Consider the following 27,367-nt stretch of genomic DNA (forward strand, 5'->3'; position numbering starts at 1 on the left):
GGGCATCCTTGCCTGCAACGTATAAGATAGACAAAGTTGGCTGAGTCACATGAGTATCTGCCATGTACAAGGTGGGAGGTGTTCCCACGTGTAATAGTGGTATCTATGTCCACAATCTGACATGTCTTGCAGCGTCCACTGTGACAGGGTTGTGTGGAGTTGGCCTGAGAGCCGGGCAGTTTGCTACGAACAATGATCTGTTTGAGGTTTGGCGGTTGCTTAAAGGTAAGTAGTGGAGGTGTGGGGAAGGTCTTGGTGAGGTGCTCATCTTCATTGATAATGTGTTGCAGGTCACGAAGAACATGGCGTAATTTTTCAGCCCCTGGGAAGTACTGAACAACGAAGGGTACCCTGTCAATTACAGCCCGTGTCTGTCTCCTGAGGAGGTCATTACGGTTCCTTGCTGTGGCACGTCGGAATTGGCGGTCGATGAGTTGAACATTGTACTCCGTTCTTGTGAGGGCATCCTTGAATACTTTCCAGGTGTCCGTCACGTTCCTCCTCATCTGAGCAGATCCGGTGTATGCGGAGGGCTTGTCCATAGGGAATGGCTGTTTTAATATGTTTTGGGTGGAAGCTGGAGAAGTGTAGCATTGTGAGGTTGTCTGTTGGTTTGCGGTAGAGTGTGGTGCTGAGGTGTCCGTCCTTGATGGAGACGCATGTGTCCAAGAATGAGACAGACAGTCGAGAGTAGTCCATGGTGAGTTTGATGGTGGGATGAAAATTGTTGATGTCACTGTGTAGTTTTATCAGTGACTCCTCGCCATGGGTCCAGAGGAAGAAAATGTCATCAATGTACCTGGTGTACAATGTCGTTTGGAAATCCTGCATAGAGAAGAAATCTTGTTCAAACCTGTGCATAAAAATGTTGGCATATTGGGGTGCAAACACAGAGAACACAGGGGGCTAACACCTTCAACATATTGTCTAGCTATCACCATTGTTAACAGCTAACCCGAGAATGCAACTTTAAAAAAAAGGGTTTTGTGATTTACACATGAAGGAAGTGAAACTATCGCTGTATTCTAACAGATGAAAGGCTTAACAGACAATCAATTCTTCAATGTATAATTTCAGTTACGTCACACTGCACATTTTTGCTATAAATTCTGTGTTACGATCGAGCCTTCCACAATCACCTGATGAAGGAGCGTCGCTCCGAAAGCTAGTGTGCTTCCAATTAAACCTGTTGGACTATAACCTGGTGTTGTGTGATTTTTAACATTATTATTCATTAACACCTTATGCTATAGAAGAATAACTTCATGAGAGTCAGAAGCGGGAGGTGATAACATTGTGGTATTATCAATGAGCTAGTAATCCAATGATCTAGATAATATCCCAGGGACCTGGGTTTTAATTCCTCCATAGCAGATGATGGAATGTGAATTAAATTTTGTTTTAAAAAACTGAATTAAGAGTCTAATGATATTGATTGTTAGAAAATTAGACAACTTCCTGCTGCCCTTATTTGGTCTGACCTGCATGTGAGTCCAGACCAACACCAATGTGGTTGACTCTGAACTGCCCTCAGATATGGTCTAGCAAGCTATTCAGTTGTAACAACTGCTAAAAAGGAAAAACAAAATGAAAACAGATGGTACTAGAAATGACGAAGGCAAACACAGCTCTGTCGATCTTGCAGAGTGCTCTTCACTAACATCTGGGGTTAGTGCCAACATTGAAGAACTGTCTCCTAGAGTCTTACAATGAAGAGAAGATCCCTTAGCCCATTGAATCTGCAATGGTTAATTTACATTAATCCCACTTTCCAGCCTATGGCCCATAGTCTTGAGTGTTATAACATTTAAGTGCTCATCCACATACTTTTAAAAGGTTGTGAAGCTTCCTGCCTCAACATACCCCACAGGCAGTACATTCAAGATTCCCACCAGCCTCTGAGTGAAAAAATATTTTCCCCAAATACTTCCAAAATCCTGCCCTTCATTTTAAAATTATGCTCGTTTGTTATTAACCCATTAACTAAAGGAAAAATACTACTTCCTGTGCACCTTGTTAATTTCCCTCATAATCTTGTCACCTCAATCAAATACCCTCTCTGACTTCTCTCAACGAAATAATTCATCCCAAGCCTATCCAGCCTCTCTTCGTAGCTGAAATGCTGCAATCCAGGCAACACCTTGCTGAATCACCTTTGCCTCCACTCCAGTGTAATCACATCCATATTACATCACTAGTTTCACAGACAAGTCAAATAACAAACTGAGATAGTCATAGTCATGAAATCATACCTTATACATAACATCCTGACAACGTCCAACCCTCAGTGTATCCTGCCTCACTGACAGAACAAACTCAACAGAGATGGCAATACAGTGATATACTCGCAGGAGGAAGTTGTCCTAGGAATCTTCAACATTGACTCTGAACTCCAAAAGCGTCTCACGACACAAGGTCAAATATGTGCAAGGAAACGTCTTGCTGATTACCATGTAACGTCCTCCATTGACTGATGAATCAGTGCTCATCAATGTTGAGCAGCACTTAGGAAAAGCACTAAGGGTGACAAGAAAGCAGAATGTACTCTGGGTGAGGGTTTTTCTTTCAATGTCTTTAAAGATTGGTTTGGCAGCACCACTACTGAGTAAGCTGATTGAGTCCTAAATGATATTGGTGCTAGACTAGGTCTGTGACAGATGGTATCAATAAGAGGGAAAAATGTACTTGACCTCATCCTTTCCAATTTGCCTACTGCAAGTAGATCTGTCCATGACAGTATTGTTAAGGGTAACTACTGCACAATCCTCGTGGAAGCAAAGCTTCGCCTTCACATGTTGCTTGGCCTTATCACCTTGCTAAATGGGACAGTCTTCAACCAGATCTCGCAACTCAAGTCTGGGCATCCAAATTGCAGTAGGCCACTTGATATCAAGGTGGCATTTGACTCAGTGTGGCATCAATGAGTCCTAGCAAAGCTTGAGTCAGTAGGAATGGGGATAAACTCTCTGTAGGATGGAGTCACACTTGGCACAAATGAAGTTGACTGTGGTTGTTTGAGGTCAGTCATCTCAGCTCCACGACCACTCTGCAGGTATTCCTCATGGTAGTGTCCTAGGCTCACCCATCTTCAGCTGCTTTCTCAATCAATATACAGATAGCCCTACTGGAGAAGGGACAAAACCTGACCTTCTCTTGGCAATAAGGCAGGGCAGTTGACTGAGATGTGAGCACTTTGGGACCAGTGATCATAATTATATTAATTTTTAAATAGTCATGGAAAAGGTCCACAAGTTAAAATTCCAAATTGGGACTGGCCAATTTTGATAGCATTAGACAGAAAGGTTTAAGAGTTGTTTGGGGAGACTGTTCACAGTAAAGGGATGTCAGGCAAGAGGGAGGCTTGTAAAAGTGAGATAATTAGAGATCAGAGACATCATTTCTGTTCATCTGAAGGGCAAGACTGTCAGGAATCAGGAAGTCAAAAAGAGGAATTGAAAGAACTTTGACAGATAAGGTTAAGGAGAAGCCAAAGAGATTCTACAAGTACATTAAGGGCAAAAGAGAGGGAATATGATCCCATTAAGATCAATGAGGCCATCTATATATAGAACCACAGGAGATGGATAAGATCCTAAATGAATATTTTGCGTTAGTAATTATTGTGGAGAAAGACATGGAAACTAGGGAACTCTGAGAAATGAACAGTGATGTCTTGAAAAGAGTCCACTATAAAAGAGGAGGCACCAAAGGTCTTAAAATGCAGAAAGGTAGATAAATCCGTGGAACACAATCAAGTGTGTCCCAGAACATTGTGGGAAACTAGAGAAGAAATTGTAGATTCCCTAGCAGAAATATTTTTATCATTGACAGCCACAGTTGAGGTGCCAGAAGGTTGACTAATGTTTTACCATTGTTTAAGAAAGGCTGTAAGGAAAACCAGGGAACTACAGACTGGAGAGCCTGACATCAGTGGTGAAGTTGTTGGGGAGTTCTGAGAGGTAGGATCTACATGCATTTAGAAAGGCAAAGACTGATTTGGGATAGTCAATATGGTTGTGGGTGTAGAAAATCATGTCTCACAACCTTGATTGAGTTTTTTGAAGACATAACCAAGAAGATTGATGAAGGCAGCTTGGTAGACATTGTCTACATGGAATTTATCCAGGCCTTGACAATGTTTTATGTGGTAGGCTAGTTACTAAGGTCAGATCACATGGGATTCAGGGAGGGATAGCCAATTGGATACAAAGTAAGCTTCTTGGTAGAAGATAGAGGGGTGGAGGTAGAGGGTTGTTGGTCAGACTGGAGGTCTGTGACCAGCGATGTGCTGCAACGATCAGTGTTGGGTCCACTGTTGTTCATCATTTATATAAACAATTTGGATGAAATATAGGCGGCATTGTTAGTAAGTTTGTAGCTGACACCAAAATTGGTGGTATAGTGGACAGTGAAGAAGGTTATCTCAGAGCACAATAGGACCTTGATCAACTGGGCTAGTGGGCCAAGGAATAGCAGATGGGATTTAATTTAGATAAATGCGATATGCTGCATTTTGGTAAGACAAAAAGGACAGTATTTACATAGTTAATAGTACGGCTCTGGGGAGTGTTGTCAAACAGAAACAGATACATAGGGTATAGATACGTAGTTCCTTGAAACTGGTGTCACAGGTAGACAGAGTAGTGAAGAAAGCATTTTGTCTTCATTGGTCACAACAATGTGTACAGGAGTTGGGATGCCATATTACAGCTGTACAAGACATTGGTAAGGGCACATTTGAAGTACTATGTACAGTTCTGATTGCCCTGCTACAGGGTGGATGTTATTAAACTCAAAAGGGTGAAAAAAACTTATAAGGACTGGAGAGTTTGAATTATAAGGACAGTTTGGATAGGCTGGGACTTTTTTCCCTGGGCTGGAGGAAACTGAGGTGTAATCTTATAGAAATTTGTAAAATCATGAGGGGCATAGATAAGATGAATAGCCAAGGTCTTTTCGCTAGGGTAGAGTCCAAAACTAGAGGGCATAAGTTTTAGGTGAAAGAGGAAATATTTAAAAGAAACTGGAGGGGCAACATTTTCACACAGTGCATGGTGAATACATGGAATGAGCTGCCAGGGAAAGTGGAAGAAGCAGGTAGAGTTACAACATTTAAAAGATGTGTCCATGGAAAGGAAAGGGTGAGAGGGACATGGACTAAGTGCAGGTGAATGGGACTAGATTGGTTTAGGAAACCTGGTCAGCATGGTCAATTTGGGATGTTTCTGCACTGTATGACTCAATGACTCTATATTCATCAATAGCCTTCCTTCCATCATAAGGTCAGAACTGTGGATGTTTGCTGATGATTGCACAATGTTCAGCGCCATTCAGAATTTCTCTGATACTGAAAAATTCATACTCAAATTCATCAAGACCTGGACAATATCTGTTCTGGTCCACCCATGCCGATCTGATATTCAAGAAAGCACAAAAATGTATCCACTTCCTCAGGAGGTGAAGGAGGTTCAGCATGGCCACAAGGAGTTTTATTATTTTTTATAGGTGCACCATAGAAAGCATCCTGTCTGGATGGATCACAATATGGTATGGCAACTGCTCTTCCTAAGACCATGAGAAACTACAGAGAGTCATGAACACTGCTCAGTCCATCAAACAAACCAGCCTTCCATCCATCAATTCCATCTATATTTCCATGGCCTCAGGAAAACAACCAACATAATTAAAGACCCTTTCCACCTTGGTTATACTCTCTTCCACTCTCTTCCATTGGGCATAAGACATAAGTTTTAATACATGTATGAACATATTCAAGAACAGCTTCATTTCTGCTGCTATGAGACTTTTGAACAAACCTCTCAAATGTTAATTCTGATCTCTCTCTCTCTCTGCACCTTCGATGTGGCTGTAACACTGTATTCTGGACTCTGTTCTGCTATCCTGATGCACTTTGTATGGTACAATCTGTCTGTATAGCACATAAACAACTCTTTTCTCAGTACATGTGACAACAATAAATCAATTAATTCATCAATCAGTATCCAGGCTTGGGTTGACAAGTGGTAAGTAACATATATGTCATAGAAATGCTAGGCATTGACCGCCTCTTGACATTCAATGGTGTTACCATCATTGAATCCCATACTATCAACATTCTTGGGGTTACCAACAACTAGAAACTCAACTAGAATCCCCACATAAAACACAAAGGCTATAAGAATAGGTCAGAGTCTAACAATACTGCAGCAAGTAACTCACACCCAGACTCCCTAAAGTTTGTCCACCAACTACAAGACACAATTCAGGAGTATGATGGAATACTCGCCACTTCCCCAAAACAAAACAGCCCATTTGATTGGCACCATATCCACAGTTGTCCATTCTCTCAACCACTGATACCCAATAGCAGCAGTGGTGTCCCATCCAGAAGATGCACTGCAAAAACTCACCAAAGATAGCATCTTCCAAACCCACAACTACTATTTTCTAGAAGGACAAGGACAGCAGATGCATGGGAACACCACCAATTGTTAGTACTTCTGCAAACCACTCAGCATCCTGACCTGGAAATATATTGCTGTTGCTTCAGTATTTCTGGGTCAAAATTCTGGAATTCCCCCCTAATGCTATTGTGGGTCTACCACAGCACATGTACTTCAGAAGTCCAAGAAGGCAGCTCCCCACCACATTCTCAAGGGCAACTGGGGATGGGCAGTAATTGCTGGGCCATGCTGTGATGCCCACATGCCATGAGTGAATCTAAACAAAAGTTGAAATTGGCTGAAATAAAGAATACATTTAAATTGGCATGGATTTGGTCTGATTTATTTCCTCTCTCCATAATTTCTATCAATGAAATGTAACCACTCCAGTAAATAAATGAGAAGATGTGAAGTGCTCACAATAATGAGATTCTTTAAATATGCTTGTGGCCAGTTGGCAGAATATTTACAGCATATTTCCATGAATGAACCTCAGATGGCTGGCTTGGTGTGTGGAGGTTACTAGCAATTCTGGTGGATTATGGAGGTAGAAGAATAACAAAACAGAAAAAAATCAGCTTGAAACTTTGGCTTTGGTGAAAATAATTTTCTAAAATACAATGACTGAACAATTGCTTCAGCATCTCATTGCCATGTTTCCTTGAACCAAATGTTTTTGTTCTTCTATCTAGGAACAATTATAATGTCTGAGGACCTGAGAGATGCTCTTGATAACATGTACGATGCTCGGATTCCAAAGATCTGGTTCAAAATTTCCTGGGAGTCTGCTACTCTCGGATTCTGGTTTACAGAGCTGCTTGAAAGAAACCAACAATTCCAAACCTGGATTTTTGATGGAAGACCAAACCAGTTCTGGATGACAGGATTCTTTAATCCTCAGGTTAGAAAAATACACTAAAAGAATCCTAGAGCTAAAAGCCAGTTTAAAAAAATAATACTTGGAGATGAACATACTGGTCATACTGGAGCTCCATTCTGAAGTAAGCAAGAATAGTCAGATTATTATGTACCATTTGCAAGTTTTACCAGTCTTTCCTTCAGGATTGCATTTAAACAGAAGTCAGTGCTTATTAATAGTTGTTAAATCACACAATTGTCTTAATTTTATTGTTTTTAGAATGTTAAGATATGTTAATTTATTTTACGGTTACTATTAACAAGCCTGTGATGAATTAGTAAAATACTTCAGCAGGATTTTCTGGAAGTAATTGAAATATATATTTTAAAACTGCTAACCTGCTCCAAAAGTTTATATTTTCTGACAGTGAGAAAATGAAAATCCCTTTTTATAGCATTGTAAATATTGAATGGATCAATTTTAAACATCAATTTTGATGGTTGACCACAAGCTGCATCACATCAATTTATTTACCAAATTTTTAAAATTTTATTGTTCTCCCTTTGTATATGCTTCTCAGTCTCATATGGACCTATGCTTTCAGATTTAACATTCTCAGAGTTATTTAGGTTACTGCCATCAACAATCTACAGTCAGGAAGATCAAAGGATCCTGTCAATTCCATCACCACTATCCCCTACAGACTTATTTTATACTTAAACTATTCTCTTCAGGTACATCGATGTAGACTTGCCAGTGGCCTGAAGTTGAACCTGGACTGTTTATATTTGGCCCAGCTTTTCCCTCCAGGTTGTGTGGCCGGAGTTGGAAGAATGTCTGATTGTTGAATCTGACCTTTCCAAACAGCTGCCCAGATGCTCCTTAGATAGGGTTTTTAGACAACACCATCCAAACCCATGATCGCTTTAATACAAAAGGAAAATGGCAGCAGTTACATGGGAACACCACCACAAGCAAGTTTTCCTCCAAAACACTTACCATCTTGACTTGGAAATATTTTGCCGTTCCTTCAGTGGCATTTGGTCAAAATCATGGAATTCTTTCGCTTTTCTTACGGTCGATTTTTCTGACTGTAGATTGTTGATGGCAGTAACCTAAATAACTCTGAGAATGTTAAATCTGAAAGCATAGGTCCATATGAGACTGAGAATTACAGGTGTACCTACATCAAATGGACTGTAGCAGTTCAAGGACACAGCTCACCACCATCTTCTCAAAGCTAACCAGGGACTGGCAGTAAATGCTGGCCCAGCCAGCAGCCCACATCCCATCAGTGAATAAAAGAAAGGTGCTAGATTTTTTTTTTCATCCAATATGGGGAGGTATGACCGGTTGGTTTAGGAATTGGGGCAGACAGTGCTGGAAGAAGTGAAGGAGTTGTCGGGTGTGGAGAAGGACTGATAGAAGGTCTGCTTTGATGATTTAACACTGAATCCAAAATCTAAATATAAATAATAAACCATGAAACATTGCTCCAACCCTCACCCTTCATTCATATATACTCCTCATGCATGCTGAGGAACATATTGATAGTTTTGGAATTCTACTGCTGTTCCTTCACTGTTGCTGGATGAAAATTCTGGAACTCAATTCCCAACCGAATGAGCTGTCCCTACATCCCACGGACTGCAGTGGCTCAAGAAGACCAACGACCACTGTCTTAGAGCTGGGAAAAGCATGCTGACCTAGCCAGTGATGCCCATTTGTGCCAGTTTGGGGGCAGGGGAGGATACTTAAATTTACTTCTAGCCTTTTTCTCACTAGAGTTTGGCAAACAGGATAAAGAAGCAGTAATATTTGGAAATGAACACACTCGTCATACAGTTTCTCCAATTTAAGTACAAAAGTCGAGTTGGACCAGTTTTACTGTTTTTTCCTTCTGGCTCCAATCCACTTGCTCACCACCCATCCCACAATTCCGATCCCTCAAGACTTGGAAGAAAACAACCTACTGTCTCACCATTGGTTCCCTTGAAGACTAGGCTTCCAGCAACAATCTCTGGAACCCAATCCAGCTTCTGCAAGATGGGGCATCAGCATCCAGGCTCGTGATTGGCTGAGAAGACCATCAGTAAGCACTTCATTACCTGATTGGAGTTCAGTTGGAGCTCAGCAAACATTCTCATTGATGAAGGCAGACAATCAGTTGCCACTGAACCAGCCTATCTCCACAGAGCACTGAAGCTCTGCCAATGCTTTTGTTGTAGGCTTCATTACATTGAGAGAAAAAAACCCACTAATTCAGAGGAAGCCATTTATGACATTTACATTCCTTCAGTTAGATAAGCCTGATATCAACAAACACTGCAATCTAGGGTACAATCATTTATAACAACAAGCATTTAAATGTGTTTATGGTCCATTTTCAAAGAGTCTATAATCATTTGTGAATAGGGCACACAGCCAGGAGATGGTGTCTGTTTGAGATGTAGATAGAGTGTTATAGCAAATTTGTTCATGTCCAAGAGTAGTACATAAGGAAAAAGATTGCTCCATCTTCTACCTGTTTTATCACCTCAGTAATTGATGAGTTTTCTTTCTTTGTCTCCAAGCTAATGAAGTGCAAACTCCTATCATATTATTCTAGCTGTGTATACCATGACTTGATTCAATAACTAAATAAATAAATTGGAGAAGAAATGGCAGTACTAGTCGTGATACAACACGAAGCAACATGTGGAATGCACTGCAGTAAGTGTGTCGGCAACTCCCACAACTTTGACTCAGAGGAGCTGTGCTGGAGTTTGAATTAAAAGATAATGGATATACTGGTTATTAATTTACAAAAGTTCCTTTGACTCAGGAACACTGCCATCAGATGTGAAGTTGTCAAATGTTACACCGTTTTTCAGAAAGGAGAGAGAGAGAAAACAGAGTGCTTCAGGTGAATTTGTCTAACATAAATGGTTGGGAAAATGCTGACATCTATTATTACAGAAGCCTTAACAATGCACTTAGGAAAGCAAAATATGATAAGAAAATCCTGTTTGAAAAACTTATTAAAGATTTTTGAGGATGTAATTAGTAAAGAAATTAAAGAGAAAACACAGTTGATGTAGATCTAGATTTCCAAAAGGTGTACAATGGGGTGTTAAGATTAATAGGCAGAATAGGGACTCATGGAGTTGAGGGATATATTAGTTCCATGGATAGGTGTTGATTAACAGACAGGAAGCAGAAATTGGACATAGATGGGGCATTTTTAAGCTGGAAAGCAGCAATTAGTGGAGTGCCACAGGGTTTAGTGCTGGAGCCTCAGCTATTTACAGTCCATATTAATGGCTGAGTTGAAGCAGCAGGGAGTAATATATCCACAATTGCTGGGTGGAAGGGTAAACTGTGGGGACTATACACAGAGACTGCAAAGAAAAATGAACAGCTTAAGTGAGTAGGCTGCAGAATAGTAGATGGATTATAATGTAGCGAATAGTGAAATTGTTCACTTTTGTATGAGAATAAAAAAGCAGGATAGTTCATAAACGGTGTAAAACTTGTAGGTGTTGCTGTTTAAAGACACTTGATTGTGCTCATTTCAATGTTCACAGAAACTTAGCATGTGATACAGCAATTAGGTAGGAAGGCAAATAGCTTGTTGCCTTTATTGCAAGGGGATTTGAATATAGGAATAGAGAAATCTTCCTCTAATTGTAAAATGTTTCAGTGAGACCACATCTGGAGTCCCATGTGCAGTTTTGGTCTTCCTATTTAAGATAAGACATATTTACATTGGAGACAGTACAATGGTGGTTCACTAAATTAGTTCCAGGGATGAACAGTTATCCCATAAAGAGAAGCTGAGCAAACTGGATCTATATTCTCTGGTGTTTAGAAGAATGAGAGGCAATCTAATTAAAGTGTACAAAATTCTCAGAAGCCTTGATAGGCTGGACATTAAGCTTGTTTCTGCTGGTCAGGAATCGAAAACACAAAGTCCCAGAACAAAGGGAATGGATAATTTAGGATTGAGATGAGGATAAATTACTTCATTCAAAGGGTTGTGAATCTTTGGAATTCTCTAGCCCAGAAGGTTATGGAGTTTCCATCACAGAATATATCTAAAGTTGGAAAAGATAGATTTTGATCTGTCAGAAAATTGTATGATATGGGGGAGTGGATAGGAAATTGGCTGAAGGTCATCCTGATCATATACAATGGCAGAGTAGGCTCAACAGTCCATAATGATTTATTCCTGTTCCTATTTCTTGTGTTCTTATTGTTGCCAATCCCAAAAACATTATTGTATTTCCTTCCACTGTACCAGTAGTGTAAGACTTCTTTGTATAACAACGTTCATGATTACAGAACATCCCAAAACACTGTACACCCATTTAAGAACTTTGAAATATATTACCTGTTATTTGTAGGAATCCCAGAAGCCAATTTATACGGCATCCACGTCAATTTCACCAGTTTCCTCGTCTCCCCTCCCCCCACCTCATCCAAGATGCAACCCTCCAACTCGACACCGCCATCTTGAACGGTCCTATCTGCCCAACTGCCTTCCCACCTATTTGCTCCACCCTCCCCTCCGACCTATCATCACCACCCACCAGAATCAATCTACTGCCTTCCCAGCTATCTTTCTCCAAGCTCCACCTCCACCCTCATATTTATGTGTCAGCTCACTTCCACCCCCCCCCAACACTTTTAACTGATCTCCAGCATCTGCAGTCCTCACTTCCTCCAATTTATACACGGCAAGCTCACAAAAGCAGCAATATGATAATATCCATATCATCTGTTTTTGTGAAGCCTGACAAATTGGGCTTCACAATTGGGAATAAGGTGTTGGGTTAATCACATATTGCAGTCTGCACATGCATTGAAGGGTTATGAATTTTGAACTTTAGATTTTGAAACATTACCAAATTTTCAATTGATCTATACCATTAACTCATAGGGGATTGACTAATGCATCCACTGATCTGTGTTTCTGTTACTGGTACATCTGTTATCTGCAAAAATTGATCTATTCATTAAGATAGATATTTCTTTCCTCAGGGCTTTTTGACTGCAATGCGACAGGAAACCACACGCATGAATCTGAGCAAGGGCTGGGCGCTAGATAGTGTCATCCTTTATAACGAAGTGACCAAGATGATGAAGGAAGATGTTAATTCATTCCCTCCTGCAGATATTGGTGGTGTTTATGTTTATGGCTTGTTCTTGGATGGAGGAGGCTGGGACAGAAGGAATACAAGACTCATCGAATCATCTCCAAAGGTAAGCTATTATCAGAAACATACGGTATAGAGAAATGAAATATTTGTATTTATAGGTGCACGTGGAGGCAATTTTAATCTGCAATAATTAGATTGGTGGTAGTTGTACAAACAGTAACAGGGCCATATCAAGACTTAGCACAAGGAACAATGGAGCCACCTCAATCCCAAGGGGCTTCCATGACACCCAACAGCAAAGAAACATATTCTTACCATTCAGGAAGCAGTTCGAAATGGTACAAGATTAGGATATAGAATGCATAAAACATGAACCACCACAGGGCAACACTGGGGTTAAAAATGCTGAACATTTATAGGGCAATAAACTGGGTTTATTTTATTGCCATGTTTTTCAGGAGAGTTTCTCTTGTGCCAGATTAAGTGACAGCAATTTTCTTTTTTCATCTTGTACTCTTAAAATGGTTAAGTCCTACCACTGGGGGACTTTCAAAGCAAGCTTTAGCATTAGTTTCACATTATCTTGTCAAATGTAAATTATAGTTAGATACTTTGGCATTCCCCAAGGTAGACCGTAATTTGAAATTGAAGGAGCTACTTTATAAAGCTCTTCTTTAATTCTCTTCCTGTTCTGCTGCAGTTTTATAACTTTATTTTATAGTCTGTAAGTCTGGAAATTGGATAACTCATGTATAGCTGTTTGTCTAGCAATAAGTTTTGATCTGACCCAGATATAAACTATAACCTAGAAGAAGCATTCCTAAAAATGGGCAAAATTCAGCCAAGGAAAGAAACTTCAAAACAGTATGAAGGACATTATCAGTTTTACATCTCAGACTTGAAGCTAAAGGTGTTGACAAATTTTGTCTCCCATGTATCTTTAGTAGTTGTTATTTGAATGCTATTTATCTTCAAAGATGTGAATGGGGCTAATCATTCTTAGTAGGACTTTGCAAGAGTTTGAAGTACATCAAACTCTGAATGGCTCTTATGTACAAGCAGATTGCTTGTACATAAATCTCTCACACATGCGCTGGAATTTTGTCATAGTGACAGGGACTGACTATGGACCCAAAGTCTTGGTCCACTTGGTCAGCTTTGATTTGGCCTTTCTGGAAATTTTGCCTACAGTTAATGATCCATTTAGCACTTTGTGATCCACTTGCCTTTGTGGATTGGGTCCTAGTAAGGGACAAGAACCTAGTTCCAAGAGTTGCTAACAGCTCAACAGTCCCATCAGCTCCTTTAGGGATGATGATCATGGCTGGCACTTCAGCTAGCTGAAAGGACATAGGGATGTTAGCCTTACAATGATTTAAGTGGAGTTCAAGATCACTAGGGATAGTGAGGTAGCATTTGGTGAAGAGGTGTGTTGGTTCGTGATGGTAGAGATGTCTATTGCCTAAAGGGCAGCCATGTCAACCAGTGCTCCCCATCAAAGGCCATAGGGTGTCCAATTAAGGTGTCCCAGGTACACATGCCTGGAAGGAGGCAACCAGAATTCCCCTAACGTCTCCTAATATGGCAGGAAAGATGACAGGAGTTGACCCTTAGTTGGTCTTGAAAGTTGCTTAATTGGCCTCTGGGAGGGAGTATCACCCTCCATCTTTCTTTCCATTAGTAAGATGTTATGTTGGTAGGGAGGTCATGGGCACTCCACTCCCTGCTCTCTCTCAGCATTTTAAAGGTATTCCAGCCCACCAGCCTATCCCGAGAGAGTAGAATTCTGCCCTCTAAAGGGTAATCCATGCAGGTCCGAGGTCACTTACAAGAGGCAAAGTGAGTGATTGTGAGAGGTGGCTGGATGCCCACTTTTCCATAACCTGCACTGCCTCATTTCATCTGCAGAAATGATCATTGATGAGACTATCTACCTGTTCATTGTTTAAAAGCATAGTAGACATAGTTTATAGGTTAAAGGAGTTATGACTCTAATTAGTTTAAGCCTCGATAATCTTGTATACCCAAACATTTCTCATCATTTGGCCTATTTATATATTTAAATGAATACATTTATATTTTAAATGAAGAGCAATAATATTGTCAGACAACATATTTTTCTGCATCATATTTCACCTTTATTGTTTTCAATTTAAGGAAATCTATTGCCATCTACCCTCTGTAACAAATTAATATGCAATAACATACTTATATCTGTACCCTCTGTAACAAATTAGCATGCCTTAACATACTCATATCTGTACCTTTAAAATATTTGAAACGTTAACTGGACTTGAGTTTTTAAATTATTAAGGAGGTTAATGACAGCAAATTAACACATCACATTGTCAAAAGGCCCTAGGCAGAAATGAACATTCTGTATTGGGGGGGGGGTTCATGTGAAAATCATTACTGGCCCATCTGTTCTTAAAAACCAGGTAGTATGTGACTGACAGAAGCATCAACGTATTACTGGGCTCTTTTCAATCCTGACTTTTGGACTGATTCAGTTTTTCAGAGACACGAACACAGTGATATAGGGGAAAGGCCTCTATTCTGCCTTGTGTGTGGGGAGAGGTTCAGTTATTTAACCAGCTTTACACCACCTACTGCACTTTGAGGAAAGACCATGTAAAAGCTCAGACTGCATTTAATCCATCCAGGAATTCCTGTCAAAAAATACCTGCTGGCGACTTTACAAAATTTTACTTCTGCGATAGAATGTTTTTATTTCCATTCGCTTAAGATGCAAATTTATCAATTTGATCACCCCAGATCATTTCCTACTTCTAGATCCATCAGCTGCTCTTCAATGATTGTGTTACATACTGGCAGGTGCTCAAAAATATTATAACAAGGGCAAAGAACCAAAATCAATCTGATCTTACTCTGTGCTGCAAACCAACCTACCTCCAGGTTAGACACAGACCTCTGGCTTGATTTCTGTCTGAAAGAAACTGCATATGATTAAAGTTGCAAGGTTTGGTTCAAGTATTTAATGTTTAGCCCTGCTGCCTTTCAGCTTGAAAAGTGACCTAGACATCTTGACAATGGCAGCTTTATACATATCTACTCCAGCTGTGTGAAGCATTCCTGCATTATGCATGCTAATTTGTTTGAGAATTACACAGTCCAAAGATGTGCAGGGTCAGGTGAATTGGCCATACTAAATTGCCCGTAGTGTTAGATAAGGGGTAAATGTAGGGGTATGGGTGGGTTTCGCTTCGGCGGGTCGGTATGGACTTGTTGGGTCGAAGGGCCTGTTTCCACACTGTAATCTAATCTAATCTAATCTAATCTAAATCTAAGGATTCTATGATTCTGTGATTCTAACAGACCTCTAAGCAGAAGGTTAAAAATCACAAAACACCAGGTTATAGTCTAACAGGTTTAATTGGAAGCACTAACTTTCGGAGTGCCATTCCTTCATCAGGTGGTCCGAAAGCGAGTGCTTCCAATTAAACCTGTTGGACTATAACCTGATGTTGTGTGATTTTTAACTCTGTACACCCCAGTTCAACACCAGCATCTCCAAATCTAGGCAGAAAAGATCGGTATAGACCTGTGTTACGGCCCTAAGCAATCCTACCCTGCATTGTTGTAGATTCAACTCAAAGCCTCAATTAAAACAATCTCAACATTCTGCAGTGAAATTCATATGCTTCCTGCTAAAAATATTTTACATGACTACATTCTTATGCGCATCATGGATTTCTCCAAAGTTGCTACCAGATCTTTAAAGGACCATTGAAGTCTCTGAAACAAAAATAATGAAATGCTGATGATGAGACAGCAGATTTTTAAAATGTAGGTTTCAAAAGGAGGAGAGGAGGAAGGCTTCGGATTTGCAAATAACAAAAAGTCAGCACGATTTGGTGAGATTAATAAACCCACAGAAATTCAGGAGATATAATAATGTGCTTAATTGAATATTGGGAACAGTTAGCAAATGAGTAGGGAGAAAAGAAAAAAATGAAAAATATGATAATACCTCTGAGCTTAAAAAAGGCATAAAACCTGATCCGACTGTAAAGAAACATTCATGAGTTTCCACCATTCAAATTAATGTTACAAAAGAAATTCAACCTGGTAAAAAAACAATGAGCACTGTAGCCTGCCTGATTGTTTATCTATCCCCTCCAGCTTGCCTTAGGATCTCCTTTAGCGATCTATGTGAAAAACGTAATGACACCACAGGGGCATAGATTTCAAAGCGTAAACTTCTGGGGATGTCCAAAATGTGTCTATAGCTCATCAGTCTCATTTTCAATCTGGTACAAAAACAATATTAAATGTGCCTTCAGCCAAGTCATTCTGACATGAGAATGGTTCCTTTTACATAGGCAAGCTAGTATGAATGAACAGGTCAAGGCAATTATTGTCCTGGTCCTATACAAGTTATTATCCAGATCATGTGGAAAACATGAACAATTAGTAAATCTGCATTAAACTTTATATTTGGAGGACAAACTAAAATAGTGTGCAACACGTAGAAAATCAACACCAAATTAAAGCTCATTTATTCTTGTTATTAACATTAGTATACAATGGCCAAAAGAAGGTGCTAATACACTCCTACCTCCTTAATGAATATGTGATTTAATGTTCAAAATTCCATACAACTTATATAGAATCAAAGAATCCCTACAGTCAGCCCATCAAAGCCATGCTGACCCTTCAGTGAGCACCCCACCAAATCCCCATAACCCTGCAGTTAATCCATCTCACCTGCACTTCCCTGGATGTTATGGGCAATTTAGCATGGCCAATCCACAACTTTTTGCTGTGTGAGGAAACTGGAGCTCTCAGAGAAAACCAATGCAGACATGAGAAGAATGTGTAGACTTCACACAGACAGTGACTTGAGAGTGGAATTGGACCCAGGTCCCTGGCACTATGATGCAACAGTGCTAACCACTGAGCCAGGCAAACGTGAGGACTGCAGATGTTGGAAACCAGTGTTTAAATTAGAGTGGTGCTGGAAAAACACAGCAGGTCAGGCAGCATCCGGGGAGCAGGAAAATTGCCTTTTCGGGCAAAAGCCCTTCATCAGGAATGGAGCTAACCACTGAGCCATCCTGCCACCCTAAATGTATCACTTGTTTCCATTTACTAACAAATCAAACTTAAACACAGGTTTCCAATTACTAAGAAATTCCTCCTTTCTTGATTCAAATATTCAACTCTTGAGGCAGGGCTTTATCTGTTCTGGTCTGAGACTGAGGAGATGTTTTCTCTAACAGGGACTAATTTTACACTTCATCAGACATGACTTTCTGACTCTGACTCAAGGTCTGAATCAGTTTCATTCACAACCTGTGTTGGAATAACTACTGGTATTCATATACTAATGATCCAATACATCAGAACTATTTGACTCATCCTAATATTTCCATTATCAAATATCTTAACTGAATATATGTGAAGATAGCACATTTTTGAACTCTCCCTGATAACCATTTAATCCTGTTGTGTTCTTTTACCTTAACCTTCTGGGTCAACTTCACACTTCTTTCTCTCTTACCCACATAGCGACTCTGTTTCTGTCTCAATTGTTTTTTTTTATCTACTGACAGTAATAAAAGAGACTTTAGCAATGTGATTCTAGGCTCTTTTCTGTGAAACAATTCAACTGGTGTTCTGTCAGTAGTAGTATGAGGTATGTTGCAATAAATATTCACCAGTTTATACTTCAGTGGCATCTGACGTTTCTTCTAGTTTATCTGTACTATTTGTTTAACAACAGTATGTTTAACAATCTGTACTGCATGCTGTACTGCTCGTTTCAAGGTAGGATGATATGCGTTAACCATTAATTTCATGACATTTGGAATATTTTCTGAAGTCATTGAAGTCTGTTGTCAGACACAACTTCCTCCAGGAACCAAAAGCAGCCATCAAACTAAGCAAAATCTTTTAAAGTTTTGTATAATGCATACAAATTAGGAGCAGGCAGACTGCTCTTGGCCCTTTGAGAGTCACTCAATAAGGCTATGTCTGACCTGGTTACACTACAGTCCCCCAACCTTGATAAGCTTTCATCTCTTTGCTTATCAAGAATCTGCCTGGTCTGCTATAAAAGTATTCAGGTTCTGCTTCCGCCATCTTTTGAGGAAGAAATTTTCAAAGATTTATGATCCTGTGAGAGAAAATATTTCTTAGCTCAGTCTTAAATAGGCAAATCATTATTTTGAAACAGTGACTTCAGTTCTAAATTCTCTACAACAGGAAACATTCTTTCCACACACACTCCCTCAGGATCATATGCACTTCAATCAAGCCACCTCTTACTCTTCCAAACCGCAATGGAAACCAGCCTCATCTGTCCAATATTTCCTGAAAAGATAAAGCACCCATTCCAGATATTACTCTAATCAATCTCTGAATTCCTTCAAATACAGTTAACTCATTCCTTGAATTAGAAGACCAATACTGAGCACAATATTTGAGATGTGGTCTCACCAATGCCTAATGTTTCTCAAGCATGACGTCCCTATCTTTGTATTTGGTACATCTCACTATTAACATTCTATTAACTTTTCTAACTACTTGCTATACCTGCACCACTACCCTATTGTGAGTCATGTATTAGGGTACCCAGATTCTTTCAAATTTCAGTGTTCTGTGATCTCTCATCATTTAAATAATATGTTAATTTTTAGACTTGCTGACAAAATTGACAATTTCATATTTTCCCACATTATATTCTATTTGCCAGATCTTTGTCCACTCATTTAGCCTATGTATCCCCCTTATGTCTTCATCACAAGTTACTTTCTGACTTATATTTGTAACCTCAGCAAATTTAGTCCTTTTATCCAAGTCACTTAGATATTTTCTAATCAACCCGTGCTGAGACATTATTACACACCTCTGGAACAAGTGGGACCCAAACACAGGCCTTCTTACTCAGAGAAAGGGACACCACCATGGCATTACAAGAGCCCCCATCCAAGTAATTTATTTAAATTGTAAGAAGCTGAGACGCCAGCATTGATTTCTATGGCACATTGCTTTTACATATTGCCAATGAAAAAAAATGACCCATTTATGGCCACTATGTATTTCCCATGTGCTAGCCAATCCTCTGGGCAATCTTCCAATCTAATGGAACAATCACCAAATCTAAAAATGCTTGGAACATTAAAACCAACATATTTGGTATTGCACTAGCTACTTCTTTTAGATCCTCATTCATGATAAATGAGTAATCTGTACATTTCTGGAAGTGCAGTATTGGTTCCCCACATTGCACAATCTTTATCAAATGGCAACTAATTTTTAATGGATAAAAATGGCCTAATTTTTAAATTCATTATTTGTGATGCACTCAGGCATCCTTGACAATATAGACTGCCTCTGAGTTTTTCTACCAATGTCATCTGTAGTGACTGGCAGCTCATTCACATCTGAAATTAAGAACACATCATCCTCTTTGGTTCTGGTCAGTGGGGATGGTCATCTAGACATTGCACCAGGATTACAATGATTGTCATCTGATCTCTTTAATGAATGTTTTACTTTTAAACAGACAAACCCAAAAGCCACCTCTGCATTTGGGTTGCACCTAAAATAGCTATTGGAGTCTTTGGATTCAAAGTAGCTTTCAGTTGTTCACAATCAGTTTTGATTGTGGAACTATGATCACACAAGTATTTCTTAAATTTTCTTACTCCAAAAAATCAGACACAAGCTTCGTGCTCTATTTGTTCATAATTGCACTCACTGGCACTCCAGGTACATGATGCAAATGCAATTGGTTTCTTCTCATCATTATCCAACTTCTAGAGACCCAGCACCTACTCCTTTTGAAGAGGCACCACATGCTAACTGAATGGTTTTTGGACACAGTATAATACACAAGCATTATACCACCTTCCAATTTACTTTTAGACAACTTGAATAATTTGTCACACTCCCTTGTCCAGAACCATGAACTAGCCTCCCTCAAAGTTTACTCAATGGCTGTCAAAACGTTGTCAAATTTGGTATGAATTAACTGTAATAATTCATGAAAGCCAAAGAAAAGGATCAGAGCTCAGACATGTTTTAAGGCTGTGACACGTTTCTTTTTGCTTGCACCTTGCTTCAGATTGGTTAGCTTAGTTAGCTGAATGTCTGGTTTGTAATGCAGAGTAATACCAAAAGCATGGGTTCAATTCCCACACTGGCCATGGTTACCAAGCAAGACTCTCCTTCTCACCATCTCTGCTTGTGTGAGGTGTGGTAATTCTCAGGTTAAACCATCACTATTCACATCTCTCTATAGCCTGGTGACTTTACCCTCTGCTCTGGGAAAGATGTTGCCCAACTTTGTCAACTCTATACTACAAGTACTCTGCTGAATTTTGAGACATTGAATTACTTTCACCTGAATATCATGGTTTTCTAAATGCTGGAACACCTTCATCATCGCCATGAATCTACCTATTTGGAGCTGAAGTCAGTATGCCATGAAGACCATCCTGAATTCCTTAGAATTTTTGCTTACTTAGCCCTTGAACAATTCTGGAGGCTGAAGCAAAATCAAATGACAGTCTATGAAATTGAAATGGATCCATGTGGAATTAATAGTCAATTATGACTTTGACTCATTGAGCATTTCAAGTTGCAGGTTGGCATTTGTGCAGATTTAATTTTGAAAACTTTCAATCTCGAGCATTATAATTGAATCCTTGTGTTAAATTACCTTTAATTTACAGTTACTTTATAAAGTCCTCATGCGCTTACCCATGGCTTTTTCCTTTCTTATTCACAGTGTTGGATTAGCATGATTATTCTGTCCAACCGTTGTGATAATATTTTACATTTCAAATCTTTTCAGCTATTGGTCTATTTTGTCCCTTAGAACTTAGGACACCAGTCAATGTTTACAGTAAAACTGGCCTGGAGTTTGTATGTTGGCCTTATTTCAAGGTGATTAGTTTCACTAAACATCTTAGAATACTTGGTGATCACATCATTCAATGTTTTGAGTTTCACTATTTCTGTGTGGAAAATCTTGTTGCTGTTTAATTTCCAATGTTTTTAACCAGTATCTTCTGTGCAAGGCTGGTTTGTGATCAATCGATAAATTAATGAGTGTTCTTTCCCATTGTTCCTTTCCATTTTGGGGATTTTCTCTCCTCCAGAACTTCTCAATTCTCAATTATGATTTCTTTTTGATGGTATAACAATTCAGGAATGATGCTGACTGATGACCCAGTGTCAATCTCCACATCCACTGGGGCTCCATCAATTCTGCTTTTACTGCAAAACCGTTACACACCCCTTCCAACATAGGCTTAATCAGGTTGGAGATGGGATCCCCATCTCCCGCCATTCTGTTCAATTAAAATGACCCACCAGCAAACCTGCATGTTGGATTAGTGACTAAAATACATTACCTTTCTGTGCATGTGAACTTGGGGTGTAGCTAAATTAAACTTTGCTATTGACAAAAATGTGAGAGCTTTCCATTCCCCAGCTCCAATTTTCCTGAGCGTGTTTTTTTTTCTTACGATCTTAATACAATCATATAAGAACACAAATTCATTCATCTCAACATATAAAGTAAAATATCAGAGAGTGTGCTTCAAGTGATCAAATTTAACTGATGAAATGTGAATATGACAATTAAGCATTGCTGCACATCCATATTCAAAGTACCTGTAAATAAAAGTGAGATTAAGGAGGCAATGAAAATAAAAGGCAAGAGAGATTATAAGAGGAATTCACTATACTGGAATAAATTGATGAATACTGAGATTTGACTAAATTGCTTTCTGCTTTTTAATATTCAACTATATTGTGGCATCGCGCCAGCTCTGCTTCAGTGCATTTTGATGGCATAGTGTGAAACAAGGCTAGATGTGAAGAAACAACAAAAATATTTTCTTAATAGAACTGATTCCACAAGGATGTATGCTACCTCATTAAATAAAATTATGATGGGTTCAAATTTCTGTTCTACATAACCACTAATGATTAGCACTTCAGTCTGCTATAAATGCATTGTTCAGTACATAACAACTTTTAGTTTTGTTGGTTTTAAGTCACAGGAAATATCCCCCACAATGCCAAGAAGAACACTTGCACGACACTATTGAAACAACTCATTCACCTCTTTGGTTTATTCATTGTATCATTTAGTTTTTGTTTTGATTGAAAATATATATTTGGAATTCTTAACGATTTTCAATTTCTGTTTTTTTGAAGATCAGTTTATTTTGAAGATCAGTAATTTTGATTCAAAATAAATATAATTAAGAATAATAAATTGTCAGGAACAGTATAGGAAATGACAGGATGAAAAGTCATGTAGTAGATTGTGACAAAATGAAAGGAAATGCATTTCAGGAAAATGACTTACAGATGAAAATAAACCACAAATGGTAAAATTTTCAGTACAATGAGGGTGAATAATTATACTTATGTGCAAATAGCCGATCCAGAAATTTGATAAAACCAGACCAACAATTAAAGAGAAATGAGTGATAAAGGCATCCAACATGCTGTGCATATTTGCAAATGTGGTGTCTGCCATGAGGCATCAGCGACCCATGCCTGAAGTTATTTGGCTCTTTTCACAGACACACACAAAAAAAGCCTAATACCTGTTTGGTGTGGCCATTCGTTTTCTCTGTCTGAAGACAGGTCCAAACCATAGCATTGTGACCTCCATCATGAGTAGGATAAGGAGACAACTCCTGAATCCATCCGAGCGAGCATAATGATCAAGTCCCATGCTGTTGACACCTATCTGCACTGGCCATTCAGTCAACTAAGCCATTCAGTCCCTCAAGGAACCAATGTTACAGTGGTAGCAAGGCCGTTTTGATGCATGTTGTGGCTGAAGCTATGGTTAGTGGTTGTAGAGGCTCCAATTCATTTCCGGAACACATGGCTGACCAGTAATTGCACCCTCCCTTACCCATTGACTTTGCTGTAGTTGAACAGATGTTTAAGTTGACTGTGTTTCATTGGCAATCAAATGTTGGAGTAAGACTTGAACCTAGAGCTACTGGCTCAGAGTCAGGGACAATACTACCAAACCTTATAATGCTACCTTTATTAATCCAATTCACCCTGATCATTGAAGACTGGCTTTTTAAGAAAATAGTGTTCATTTCAAGAGTGAGTGAAAGCAACCATAAAACAATGATTACTCCACATGTAGTGTGTTGTGTGCAGATTTAGCTTTCTCATTGCAGGAGAGATTGAATAACTGTTAAAAAAAGTACACATGATTATTGTCCTGTTTAATACCAGCAATAAGAGGGTAGTTAACAAAAATATTCAGAAATTAAGACAAAAGTGAAATATGGCAGGATGCTGAAAAACTAAAATAAAAACAGAAGATGTTTGAAACACTCAACACGTCAGGCAGCAACTGTGGAGAGAGAGAGAGAGAGAGAGCAATAGATGATGAATGAAACAATTAGATGAAAGGTTCAACATTAATCTGCAATAGTGACTCTGCCTATGTCCACAGGGGCTGCCTGACAGGTTGATTTTTTTCAGTGTTTTCTGTTTTAATTTCAGAGAGTCAAATACCTGCTTAATGTTTATTTGACCTGTCAAATAGTGAAGGGGAGTTGAGAGAGGTGTTCAGAATGACAAAAGTCATAGACATGGTAATCATAGATCATTGACCATGATTTTTTCAATTTTATTTGCACTGAAAGTTAAATTAATGTCAAACTTAATTGGCATTAAGGTGTCAGTCTTGCTGATGGGAATGTCTAAGTTTCCTACAGAGCTGCTTAGCCTATATTAAGGTGCAAACTTTAGCATAAAACAAGCACTTTTTTAATTTCAAAAATATACTTTATTCATAAAAATATCTTTATAGACATACATAATTACTAAAGCAGTTCAATTCTGTACAGTAGCATATGCAGAAACAAACAACATTGGAATTCGACTGTATCCAGCAAATACACCAAAGGCTCTTCGTACTTGTACAAGCTTATATTTACATACATTTGAGGCACCAGGAGGGTCAATAACTGATCAGATCCCCATTTAACTTCAGCAGAAAGATCTTAGAAGATGGTCTCTCCTTTGCACCTTGGCAGCAACTTCGAATACAAGCACAAATGCAGTACCATCAGCTGCAATTGCAGTAACAACAATTGGGTAACAACAATTGCAGTATTCATCATGGTCATTGAATCATAGACTCATAGAGATGTACAGCATGGAAACAGACCCTTCGGTTCAACCCGTCCATGCCGACCAGATATCCCAACCCAATCTAGTCCCACCTGCCAGCACCTGGCCCATATCCCTCCAAACCCTTCCTATTTATATACCCATCCAAATGTCTTTTAAATGTTGCAATTCTACCAGCTTCCACCACTTTCTCTGGCAGCTCATTCCATACACGTCCCGCCATCTGTGTGAAAAAGTTGCCCCTTAGGTCTCTTTTATATCTTTCCCCTCTCACCTTAAACCTATGCCCTCTCGTTCTGGACTCCCCCACCCCAGGGAAAAGACTTTGTCTATTTATCCTATCCGTGCCTCTCATGATTTTGTAAACCTCTATAAGGTCACCCCTCAATCTCTGATGCTCCAGGGAAAACAGCCCTAGCCTGTTCAGCCTCTCCCTATAGCTCAAATCCTCTAACCCTGGCAATATCTTTGTAAATCTTTTCTGTACCCTTTCAAGTTTCACAACATCTTTCCGATAGGAAGGAGACCAGAATTGCACGCAATTTTCCAACAGTGGCCTAACCAATGTCCTGTACAGCCGCAACATGACCTCCCAATTCCTGTACTCAATACTCTGACCAATAAAAGAAAGCATACCAAACACCGCCTTCACTATCCTATCTTCTGCAACTCCACCTGCAAGGAGGTATGACTCCAAGGTCTCTTTGTTCAGCAGCACTCCCTAGGACCTTACCGTTAAGTCCTGCTAAGATTTGCTTTCCCAAAATGCAGTACCTCGCATTTGTTTTATCTCTCCTGGCTATTCCCTCTGCTGTTTCTCTTCTTTCACGTAGTCTGATGGTTTTGGCTTTATGCATATGCACAGCTATATATAATGGCATCTATCATTGAACACCGTGGTTTGAATTATTCAAAAGGAAATTTGATTAAGCATTATTTTAATTGTCCCTAGCTTACAATTGCGAGACTTTTCAGGCCTCTATTTATTATAACAGTTAAGAATTATGATAATTATGTTATGCCTATCTAGTAATGTATGATTGATCGCAGCCTTATTTATATGAATATTTTATTTGCCATTTCACATTCAAATATACAGCCTGGAATTGTGTCTTTGTTTGCTGAATCCATTTAATTGTTTGTTACTTCTTGTGTCTTATGCAGGTATTGTTCACTTTGCTTCCTGTAGTCCATGTGTATGCAATCAGTGCCACTGCGCCTCCTGATCCAAAGAAACAACAGGGGGCAGTGTACTCATGCCCTGTGTACAAGAAGCCCAGACGAACTGATTTGACATACATTTTCTCTCTCTATCTGAAAACAATACAGATTCCTGATCATTGGACCCTGCGAGGAGTGGCTTTACTTTGTGACTGCAAATAAACATATGATTAGACACAGCAAAATGCACATTTGAATATTGTTGTGCTTAGGAGAACATGAAATTATATTCAAAATTGTCTAGTTGTTTAATTGCGCAATAGTTTTGTAACAAAAGTCTACTAAATAATGAATGCAGTATTCAAATGGGAGATGTTGCACATAGTGGATAAATTTTAACATTTATCCTTGGGGCAGTAATGGATCAGTTACCTATTTGATACTGAGCTCCTCTCACAAATATCCATGAGAAAAAGACTCACTGAGCCATCCAGCCTGTCCCACAAAATCAAAAAGGCTGTAAAACAGACATTGATGCACTTCCATTGAACTGCAGAACTGAACATTTCTTGGTTCTTTTTCCTTAACAGCTTAAAATATTCCATTTACTTTTTCTAAAGGTTGGTAAATAAGCTATTATTAGCTATCAATTTGATGAATCTTACCATTATAACTATTAATCTGTATTTTGTACTTGTTCATAAATCAGCAAATTAAACATAATAAAAGAGGTACTTGATTTTCCATGTGGTTAAAAATTTAGTACAGTCACTAATTATCATGCAAGCATTGGTAAAACATTCACTTTCCTGAAAAATATACTTGAATCTAAACAATTAAACTTAACTTTGAACAAATCTTGTTGCATTTATTATTCTGTTATTCGGCAGGGAATGAATTCTTAGCTATCTTTAGAATAAAAACAAATAAAATAGTGTTTCAAATATTTTGTGTCCTTCTAGTATAGTTGCCACAAATTTGCTATACAAGATTTAGAATGAAGTAGATGGGTTAATGTATGGCTGAGGAAATGATGCGTAAGTTGAGATATTGGAGCCAGTTCTGGGGCAGAACAAACGTGTACAAGACAGGCTAATTACACTTCTGCAGCATTAAGATGAATATTCTTGCACTGTTACAGAGGGTTTGAACCAATTTGGCAGTAGGGGAGTACAGCAATGAAGCTAGACTGAAATTACAATGTGCACAATAAAGCCTTCCTCTCCCCTCTGTCACCATGGCCTCAGTAGCTTCTATCTCAGATGCAAAGAATTGATTTAATTCTGCAACTGTGTCCTCTGCCTCCATATGTATCTTTCATCTTTTTCCATAATTGGCACTAGTCCTCATTGCACCCTTTTGCTGTTTATATGCCTATAGAAGACTGTGGGATTCCCTTTTACGTTGATAGGTAATTCTTTATCTCATAATTCCTCTTTGCCTCTCTAGTATGCTACTTGACAAGGTGCAAGAATACGAATTAAAAGTGTGATATAAACCAGCATAATTAATCTGATACAGATGCACAGATTACCCAACCAATACAAAGAATAAAGATATTTAATCAACATGTTGACTGTAGACCGGTTAGTTGAAGATGGTCTGAT

The 27,367-nt window shown here is 39.0% G+C and overlaps 1 protein-coding gene across 2 annotated transcripts in view; it reads left to right on the forward strand.

The window, feature by feature from the left end:
• The window catches only part of dnah5l (dynein, axonemal, heavy chain 5 like), a 362,555-nt gene extending 335,959 nt beyond the window's left edge, over positions 1-26,596 (forward strand). For both annotated transcript variants that reach the window (XM_043690231.1, XM_043690232.1), the window contains 3 exons: positions 7,136-7,344; positions 12,325-12,546; positions 25,764-26,596. In XM_043690231.1, the coding sequence (XP_043546166.1) occupies positions 7,136-7,344; positions 12,325-12,546; positions 25,764-25,982 (650 nt within the window). In that variant the 3' untranslated portion in view covers positions 25,983-26,596. The remainder of the gene's footprint in view (positions 1-7,135; positions 7,345-12,324; positions 12,547-25,763) is intronic.
• Positions 26,597-27,367: the final 771 nt, after the last annotated feature.

This window comes from Chiloscyllium plagiosum, chromosome 5 (assembly GCF_004010195.1).
Source record: "Chiloscyllium plagiosum isolate BGI_BamShark_2017 chromosome 5, ASM401019v2, whole genome shotgun sequence".
NCBI lineage: Eukaryota > Metazoa > Chordata > Chondrichthyes > Orectolobiformes > Hemiscylliidae > Chiloscyllium > Chiloscyllium plagiosum.